The sequence below is a fragment of the Cyprinus carpio genome, chromosome A21 (genome assembly GCF_018340385.1).
Source record: "Cyprinus carpio isolate SPL01 chromosome A21, ASM1834038v1, whole genome shotgun sequence".
Lineage (NCBI taxonomy): Eukaryota > Metazoa > Chordata > Actinopteri > Cypriniformes > Cyprinidae > Cyprinus > Cyprinus carpio.
In genome coordinates, this window is record NC_056592.1 from 4,656,707 (window position 1) to 4,667,117 (window position 10,411).

A 10,411-nucleotide genomic window follows, 5' to 3' on the forward strand; every position below is an offset into this window, starting at 1 on the left:
TGTATCCCATAATGCAATAAGCTCAACTTGAATTTCCATTTCCAGTGTGATGAATGAAATGAACTTAATATCAACATCAAATTAAAAAAAAATAATTCTTGACTCATTTGTGCTGACTAGCAAATGTTAATATTTCTTCTAAAAAATAATCTTTAATAATTATAATATAACATCTCACCACCATCCGAATAAATAAATAATACTAATGACATCATAGGACTTCTTTTTGCTTTATGAAAAAAATAATAATAATGGGAGGGGGGTGTGGGTATTTTTTGTATGTTACTTTTTAAAACAAACACACATACACAAACTGACACATTTCTTTTTTTTTCTTTTTTGCTGTCATGGCAATGAGAAGCAACAAAACAACAACAACAACAAAACACAACAACAGTTGTTTTATCACAGTTGTTTGGACAGTAACAAACTGCATCCAAAATCACATTCTGTCTTCTAGGTACTACATTTAGTTTGAAAGTTGCAACCATTACAAAAAGAATGTATGTTCTTTATAATATCAATATGACTATAAATCGGACATACTACTTCTGCCAAGTTATGTGACTCCGTAAAATGTCAATGTGCACTCCAGAATTTTAGCCGAAGTAATAGGTACTACATCCAGGTACTACTGTTTTTTTTTTTAAATGTCATCACTGCATCTGAAATCAAATACTTCCCTACTACACAGTATGCAAAAAACTGTATGCCAAAAGAGTAGTATGTCTGAATTCACAGTATTCGAAAAACAAAGTACCCCGATAACCTACTACTTCCACTCGAATTTGGAAGTGCACATCCGACAGACTTTATTATCCCATGGGGCCACGGGAGAGTATTTATGAATGGTGACACTGGTTGATCACGTGATAGTAACAACATGGCGGATGCAGTATGTCTGAATTTCATACTACCCATATTCAGATTATATAGAACATACATTTTAATGGTCACAAAGTAAGTTCAAATTCAAATGTAGTACTTACTCAGACAGTATGCGATTTTGGATGCCCCTATGAATTTGGGGATAATACATCTTACATAGGGACAGACTAAAAAAGGAATCATATTCTTGATAATATAAGCAGGAGCCATGTTTAATTCCTTTTCTAATACATAAAATTATGACATTTATTATCAGTAGGTATAAAAACACATTTAGTTAAGTGTTTTGTCTCCCGCATGATGGCGTGTTGTAGGTGGTTGCTATTGTATTCATGGCTGCTAGAGAATTGCTTGTTGGTTTCTAGGAAGTTAAGCTCATGCTATTTTCAAAAATGCACGTGCACCAGTGATTCAGTGTCTAGATTTGCATCTGCATTTGCTTGGTAGGCGAAAAACATACACACAAATCCCCTGAAATGCTGCTGTAGTATGTGTGTGTATAAAGAAGAATTTAGTGTGTGAGTAATACAGGAGGACAGGGTTGTGTGTTGCTCATAAACGAGTTTGTCTTCTCTACTCCGTCTCTGTATGGGAAAGCCTTATTGAACATCACACGCATTCCCCCGACAGTTTATAGCTGAAATCAGCACCTTTTAGAATAACCATCTATTCTGCTCTCGCCGGATGGACAGAAGCAGAGAGAGGAGAGGAGAAATGAGAGAGAGAGAACAGGACGATCTTCCTTGTGTCCAGTTCTCTCTCTGAACTGAGAACAGATTTCGCTGAGTCTGAAAATAGAGGGTATTTCACTGTTCATGTCTGACATGATGTTCATGTCCACTATAATGACCAGATGCTGTGTGTTTTATATATTGAAGCACTTTGTTGAAATTGCCCTTCTTTTTATTATTATTTTTCATTTCCTTAAGTTTCTGCGAGTATGTGCCGATTCAAATGCATTCAGACTTTGTTTTGTATATAAAAGCATTCTTTTTAATAATAAAATTTGAAAATGTCATGACTTTGTGAAAATGTTCACCCTTCAAAACTGACAGGTATGATGTCATTGTAATATTTGCATACTGAATAAAGGCCTGTTCAAACCAAGAACTTTAACTATAAAGGTAACTATCTATAGACAGAGACACAAGTGTGCAGCCACTGTTGTCTTGAATTAGCTGGTAAAGTAGATTTACTTATTGTAGAGTTAACAAAAGTTATCATGAGCATTGTAATGATTGAAGTGGATATAATACCAAATGTCAGTAGACCTGCTTCATTAATGAATCCCAAAGATCTTACCTTCATTGTGTAGAAAACACAAACCGGAAGACAGTAAACAATGTACGTGCTGAAAAAGGGGCGGGGCTCTTCAGAACTTCCTGTTCTGAACTCACTGTGGTCTGCTGCTTTAAATACTGGCGCTGATTCTGATTGGCTGACAATGTTTTATTCGTTCATCAGCTGGGAAAAAAAATCATTCTCAGAATGAATATAGCGATAATTACGATGAGGACATCTATAAGGCACGTTTACAACAACAACAAAAAAACGATAACTATATTAGTGTCCACACCAAGGCTGTTAATTAAGTGCTGTAATTTTATTGTTTGCTGCTTAAAGGGATACTGCATCCCAAAATGAAAATTTTGGCATTATTCACTTACCCCCATGTCGTTCCAAATCCGTTCCAAGCTTCGTTCGTCTTCGGAACACAATTTAAGATATTTTGTATGAAAACCAGTAGGCCTGTGACTGTCCCATAGACTGCCAAATAAATAACAGTGTCAAGGTCCAGGAAAGTATGTAAAGCATCGTCAGAATACTCCATCTGCCATCAGTGATTCAACCGTAATGTTATGAAGTGACGAGAATACTTTTTGTACACGAAGAAAACCAAAATAACGACTTTATTCAACAATTCGTCTCTTCAGTGTCTCTCCAAATCAGCATAGCACCATTTTGACAAATCTGACTAGTACGCAGATGGCGTACGCTCTTCTGACCTTGACACTGTTTTTTATTTGGCAGTCTATGGGACAGTCACAAGCCTCCCGGTTTTCATCCAAAATATCTTAAATTGTGTTCCGAAGACGAACGAAGCTTTTACGGGTTTGGAACGACATGGGGGTAAGTGACTAATGACAAAATTTTCATTTTGGGATGGAGTATCCCTTTAATATTGTTAAATTCTGTGGATTCTGATTGGCTGTCAATGTTTTTGTTGTTCATCAGGTGAAAAGAAAAGTTCAGAAGTGATTTATAGGATATTGTTGCTATGTGTCTGTATCGTTAGAGCTGTGACGTGGACGTCTCTATTATAATTAGAAAATAATTAAAACTGTATAGCTAGCTTTTTTGTTATAGTTATCGTGTTTTGCTGATCTCCTTTATTATTCTTAATACATACTGAATTATGATTGGTCTCCACGTTTTTACATTTATTTTATAATTTATATAGCATATTGCTGAGTTTTATAATAAATAATAATAATAATAATTACTATAAATAAGCAATAAATATTGAATATAAATATTTACTTTTTCTTAAAATTAATTTTTTTTTTGCTGCCCTGGCAACATTTGCATTTTCTTCAGGAAGTGTGAATAAACTTTTAATTGTCAACATTTATCTCCATCCTTGCTTTAATTTCTCTTGCATTTGGACTGTTCTGTTGTTTCTTTGCACCTTGTTCGGATAGTTCCATCTCCCTCCGTCTCCTGCTCCCCTCCCCTCTCTCTCTCTGCCCTTGAGTTTTTCTATTACCTTGTGGAAAGCACCTCGCCTGGCATGACAAGCGCAGCGGATTGACACTAAATCAGAAATCAACGCTAGAGCTCAGCATGAAGGTCACACTCGCTCACACACGCGTCTCTATCTGAGAAGAACACACGCGATTCGCTCATCTCTGTGTATGTGTGTGTGTGTGTGTGTGGGGTCACAAGGGCCCAGTGGGATTTCGAGAGGGGCCACATCTCTGTAAGGTGAGGTGATGGTAATCCTCAAATAATTCCTGAGCATTCACACACAGAGTCCATCACTCTCACTCTTTTGAAGACCTGAGGGAGAATGTAGCCAGAGAAAAGGCTTAAAAGTATTGCGTTAATGTGTTTACTTGATTATTCAGTAGATGCCATGCCATACGGTTACCTTTATCCGTGTGAATAACACATTTGGGAGGAGATCACAGACACTAGTGACTGAATAAACTGGACTGATTCCCTGAAGCTGGGGATAACCTCGTTAGTGTCGCAGACATGTTTTTGAGTTGGTGTGTACTGACATCTAGCGGTGGCATGATCACCACAAAAACAATTAAAAAAAATGATACTTTGAAACAATAATTTTCTTACATAAAAAATACACATGGTATCACAGATTGTTTTGTTTTTATATACATCAACAATAACAATATATAAATAAAAATAAAATATATTAATAATATGAAACATATTACAAGATTTTACAGAAAAAAATACACATATCACAGATTATGTTTTGTTTTTATATATAATGAACCACGATACCAACAATACAGTTAAAAATATGATAATATACAAAGAATTTGACAGAAGAATTTGCTTACAGGAAAAAATAAATCCGTATATTAAGTTTTGTTTTATATGCTGCATATTTTGTTTAAATTTGGGACTGGTAGGCTACATATGCAAACCAACCTCCAATAAAAGATAAACTGTAGAACTTTGGTGTTTTTCGCTTCGAAAACACCGCGGGTCACGTGTGTTCCCTGGAAGCTTCCGTAGCTAGTCACGTGAGTCCGCAGATTGTTTGTAGTGAGCCGCTGATATGAGGCTGTCATAGAGCAGAGACAAATTTGGCCGAAAATACTGTCAAAGAGATGAATTTATATGAAGGTTTCCGATTATCGCCGGTCATTTGACCCGCTTATCTGCTCTAACTGAAGTGTTTTGGATCTAAAGCAGAACCGGCGCGGAACTGATACATTGTATCAGACGTGACGCGTGACGCGTTCTGTCAGACAGAACGTGCTTTAATGTTTCGGTGCGTCACAGATGGAAATGTATTTTGATAGAGATTAGTGTTTCAATAAAGACTCCTCACATCAGGAATATCAACAGAACGCACCGCGCGTCTCTGCCAGCCGCTTTCGCAACATGCAGCTACACTGATTTGTCTTGTGATTTATTTAAACACAAAATCCATTCGTTTGCATGTAAAGTCAGATGCTCTTTTAAAAAACCAACATGCTGCGGTGGATTCTGGGAGGTCGGGAAGCGCAGGGAACAGTGGAGGTGAGTACAAGCCATAGTAAAACACAAACTAGTGTATGTGGGTAACCCTATGAAACTTCTCTGTTTTATGTCCCAAACTTTTTTATGATTTTATTATTATTTTTTTTTATACACCTGAAATGCCTGAAATAACACAGAGTTAAAGCTGTTATCAGCCATGCAATTTAAAAGCCACGAAAACTCCAGTTTTGTGGCATGACTTATGTCCATGTTATTGCCATTATTTACCAATAAGCAGAAGATAAGAAGCTGGTTTCAGTGTCTAGTTCTCTTAAAGACTTCTAGTTGCAGGAGTTCAGTACATGTATCAGAGAGAGACAGGCCGAGGCAGTCGATCAAACAACAGTCATTTCAGCACATTCTGAGCTAGATTGAAGCAATGATTCTTTTGTCTATTATATTCTGTTCATGGGCAGAAGTGCGGCGCTGTTCATTGGGGAGGAACAGCCCAAAAACTGTTTCACGGAGATGCAGGTGCTGAAAGGACACTTTGACATTGTTCGATTTCTGGTGCAGATTGATGACTTAAGGTAAGCAATCCTCTTCTTCTGCCTCTGACCAGTGATTGACAGCTAAGACTGAGCTAGATCCTCTCCAAACGTAAACTTACAGAGCGTGACAAGAGCTTAATCATCACAGCTTGAGGGAGTTTGTGTGTGTGTGCACTTCGACATCAGCTTGATAGTGTCCATCAGCCCTAGGCCTGTCCATATTAAACACGTCTGCATGAAAACATCTGCACTGGAGGCTTTCAGAAAGCTCATGTATATACAAACACGCAGTGTAAGGCAGGGGTTATTTTTATAGAAGTGATGGAGAAGAGCGTTTGGAAGTGTGTGTGTGTGTGTGTTATGGCTGGCTGCTCCTGATGATCTCGGTGCAGGAGGAGAGTTTCAGGTGAGGTCAGTGTGCAGAACATCGCTGATTGCTTTTAGAGTCCCGAGTCCTGTTTCTCTTCTCCGATCCCTTCTATATTTCCTGTATCTCATCCCTTTATCATAGTTTCATTCTCCTGTTCTTCCTGCAGACGATTCGTTTCTGAGCTCGAGAGGTCAAAGGTGTCGTGAGAATCCCGCGATTGTTAAAATCCAGTCAGAGAAGGAGATCTGTCATAGTTATATTTTGGGCTTTATGCTTTCTTTTATTTAACCATTAAACTAGTTAATGGATGTGAAGCGTCAGGTTTTACCCAACATCTGTGTGTTTTGTGATTGGCAGGTTTGCGTCTGCAGGTGATGACGGCCTGGTGCTCATTTGGAATGTTGAGGTGAGCAGAACAGAAGTTTATGAATATGCTAATCACATGTTATTGATATGGTAATTACATGAAATAGGTCAGAGGTCAGCCTAGTTGATACTCTTTTGGTAAAAGTAATTTTAACATTTTTATTAATAAAATTAAATAAAATCAGAAACTTTTTTTTTTGCATTGAGGCAACACAGCCCTCAAAAGCCTCCTGTCTGTTAAAATCTATTTTAAATAAATGAACAAATAAATAACATTCTCTCATGAAATATGAGCTATCTCTCTCTCTCTCTCTCTCTAAAATGTACTCCTATAAACATATATTTTCTTATAAAATGAACTCAAGTGTGTTGTTATATATTTATATATATATATATATATATATATATATATCACACACACACACACACTACATAACATTTATATTTTATGCTATAGTATAGAATTTTATTTTCACAATATATTATAAATATAGAAAAATAAATATAAAACTTTGTGATGTATTCATTAAATGTTCTCAAAATGGTTTTATGTTTGTTTTAATAAGTGTTTTAGCTCATTTAAAAAATATAAAATGTTAAATATACACACGTATTTCAGTATATACACACACAATATTTAAATATAAAACATATATATATATTTTAATACTGTAAAATATATACAAAAATATTTATAAACATTCTTTATTTAATTAATACTGAAAACTCAAAACAAAAAATATATGCTTGATTTAATTTGTTTTGAAATTTCATATTTTGAGATTTCATATATTTTGAAAACAGTATTATATTGTTAATGTAGAAAAATAAATATAAAAGTTAATTATGATTATGCTCTGCCGTTTGTACTGTATTACATTTATCTGTGTGACACCCTCTAACACTCAATCAAAACCAGCAGCACTTGTTAGTGTTGTGTTTCTAGACTGGAGACTGTTTGTTTGCGTTGCGCGGTCATACACAGCAGCTCTACACTAATGACATCCATACCCATTATCAGAGGAGGAAACTCACACACGGCGCTCCTTACCGCATCATCAGACCGCACGCTCAGTGTATCCTTACACAAACCTCTGCTGATTGTGTGTGTTAGGGTTGAAGCATTCCCTTAATTCTACCCTAGTATATCCGATTCAGGAAACCGAGTGCAGAACATATCCTCATCTTCCATATATAGTAAAGTGAAAACAGCATGTGCTACAGCTTCATGGCTGTGTGTGGTTTGGATTGTGTGTGGAATACTTGCTATACTTGATACAAAAAAATATATGCTTGATTTACTTTGTTTTGGATGCAAGTGATGAGCGAGGACTAGCCAGCCAGTAATATATATGTTGAGATTTCATATATTTTGAAAACAGTATTATATTGTTAATATAAAATAAAAATATATATTTTTTAAATTATGATTATGCTCTGCCGTTTTACTGTATTACATTTACTGTGTGACCCCAACACTCAATATAAATGCAAAACCAGCAGCACTTGTTTGTGTGTGTTTCAGACTGGAGACTGTTTGTTTGCGTTGCGCGGTCATACACAGCAGATCACTGCAATGACATCATACACCTTCATCAGAGGAGGAAACGCACACACGGCGCTCCTTACCGCATCATCAGACCGCACGCTCAGTGTATCCTTTACACAAACCTCTGCTGAAGTGTGTGTGTGTTTAGGGTTGAAGCATTCCCTTAATTCTACCCTAGTTATGGGATCCAGATTCAGGAAACCGAGTGCAGAACATATCTGATCTCCAGTCCTCAGTGAAGGTACAGCATGTGCTACAGCTTCATGTCTTCCTGTTTCAGTGCGCAGATGGTTTGGATTGTGTGTGGAAACAAGTCTGTTCCTCTTTCAGTGTGTGTAGGTGGATTTTGTGTGTGTGTTCGCTGATGGAGGTGTCTGTTTTTCAGTGTTTGCTGGTGTTGGTTCGTTTGGACGTGTGGCTCTCGGGTGGAAATGAACTGTGTGTTTGGAACAGAGACTTTGAGCTGCAGTGTAAAACGGTTCATCACAGCGACGCAGGTACACAATCCAAAACACACACTCAGATAAATAAATGTATGTCCAACCTCTGTCCAAGACCAAATACAGACTACAAAACGCAAGATAACATCACTACAACACAGTGCTAATACTTTTATAAACTTAAAGTGGCAGTGTGTAATTTATGCAACATCAAACTACTTTCAGTAAATCTTCAATGCTTACCGAGGCTGCATTCATTTGATCAGAAATACAGTAGAAACAGTAATATTGTGAAATATTTTTACAATTTAAAATAACTGTTTTCTATTTGAATATATTTTAAAATGTAATTTATTCCTGTGATACAAAGGTGAATTTTCAGCATCATTAATCATCATTCTAATATGCTGATTTGCTGCTAGAGAACCATTTCTTATTATTATGCTAAAAACAGTTGTGCTGCATAATATTTTTGTGGAAACTGTGGTACATTTTTTAGGATTTATGTGATGAATGGAAAGCATTTATTTGAAACAGAAATCTTTTGTAACATTATACATGTCTTTACTGTGACTTTTTTTTATCAATTTAATGCATCCTTAAAAAAATCAACGTATTAATTTATTTGAAAAAAATCTTACTGATCCCAAACTTTTGAACAGTAGTGTATTTAAATATATTTTCATAAATCTTTTGCTTTATTCTGAGGCATCTCAACCATGGTGGAGTTACCAAAGAACTTCATTGCAGCTGCCATGGATAAAGAAATCGGTAACTGAAAAATAATTTTTGTGTGCCTAAAAAAATGAATGGTATTTTCAACAAATATGAAAAGATTTACACTCACTGGTCTGGCAAAAGCTCTTGTGGTCTTCATAAATCTTAATGTCAAAGCTCTATCCAGTTAAAAACATACTCTAAGTAGAAATGACTTTGGTGTTGCAGCTTAAGTTGTGTTATTAATGAGTTCGCTTGTAGCTGAATGAATGATTTGAAATTGCTTCTGATGTTCCAGTGATATTTAAGCTGAACCTGTCTGGATCAGACATTGCGGTTATGGCCATGTGTCATCTAGCTGACCATCAGGACACCATCCATTCTCTCATCCACATCAACGGTGAGATATTTGATGGCAATCAGTCCTCATGCACACATTGAGATCCTTTTGGATTGTGTTGAGTTAGTATTGTTGTGTTTATTGTTGGTTATTGTTATTCTCAGACAGCTTGTTTGCGAGCGGCTCTCATATCGGTGAGCTCATCATCTGGGATTCAGTGGATTGGACGATCCAGTCATATGAGCACATTCTGTGGGAGGAGCCAGCGAGAGACAGCCAATCAGAGTTCAGACTGAATCCCCAGAAACAGATCGAGAGGTCCATTCAACACATGAGCTCAGATGGGGAGGTAAGAAACTGACCCTTCATTATAAATGATGAATTATGTTTAAATTATACAACAGTCGTCAAAAGTTTGGAATAATTAAGATTTTTTTTAGTTTTTTTTAGAAAAAAGTATCTTCTGATCACCAAGGCCGCATTTTTTGGAGTAACAGTTTGAAGTAACAGCTTTCTATATGAATATATTTTAAAATGTCATTTAATCCTGTGATCAAAGCTGAATTTCCAGCATCATTACTCCAGTCTTCAGTGTCACATGATACTTCAGAAATCATTCTAATATACTGATTTGATGTTCAAGAAACATTTATTATTATAAATTTTGAAAACCATTTTTGCTGCTTCATATTTTTGTGGAAACTGTAACACACTACCATTCAAAAGTCTGGGGTATGTAAAAAAAATTATATATATATATATATATATATATATATATATATATATATATATATATATATATATATATATATATATATATATATAATTCAGATTTGCATCACAGAAATAAATTACATTTTAAAATATATTCAAATAGAAAACAGTTATTTTAAATGTTATTAATATTTCAAAATATTACAGTTTTTACTGGATTTTTATTCAAATAAGAGAAAGAGAAAGAGAAAATTGTAATTA

General features: G+C 35.6%; 1 protein-coding gene across 1 annotated transcript in view; it reads left to right on the forward strand.

The window, feature by feature from the left end:
• Positions 1-4,876: 4,876 nt before the first annotated feature.
• The window catches only part of LOC109045337 (WD repeat-containing protein 41-like), a gene marked incomplete at its 5' end in the record, with an annotated part of 9,327 nt that continues 3,792 nt past the window's right edge, over positions 4,877-10,411 (forward strand). Inside the window, 9 exons of the mRNA XM_042711404.1 lie at positions 4,877-5,163; positions 5,580-5,693; positions 6,382-6,430; positions 7,916-8,044; positions 8,118-8,180; positions 8,325-8,436; positions 9,088-9,150; positions 9,395-9,496; positions 9,601-9,785. Coding sequence (XP_042567338.1) covers positions 4,877-5,163; positions 5,580-5,693; positions 6,382-6,430; positions 7,916-8,044; positions 8,118-8,180; positions 8,325-8,436; positions 9,088-9,150; positions 9,395-9,496; positions 9,601-9,785 — 1,104 coding nt within the window. The remainder of the gene's footprint in view (positions 5,164-5,579; positions 5,694-6,381; positions 6,431-7,915; positions 8,045-8,117; positions 8,181-8,324; positions 8,437-9,087; positions 9,151-9,394; positions 9,497-9,600; positions 9,786-10,411) is intronic.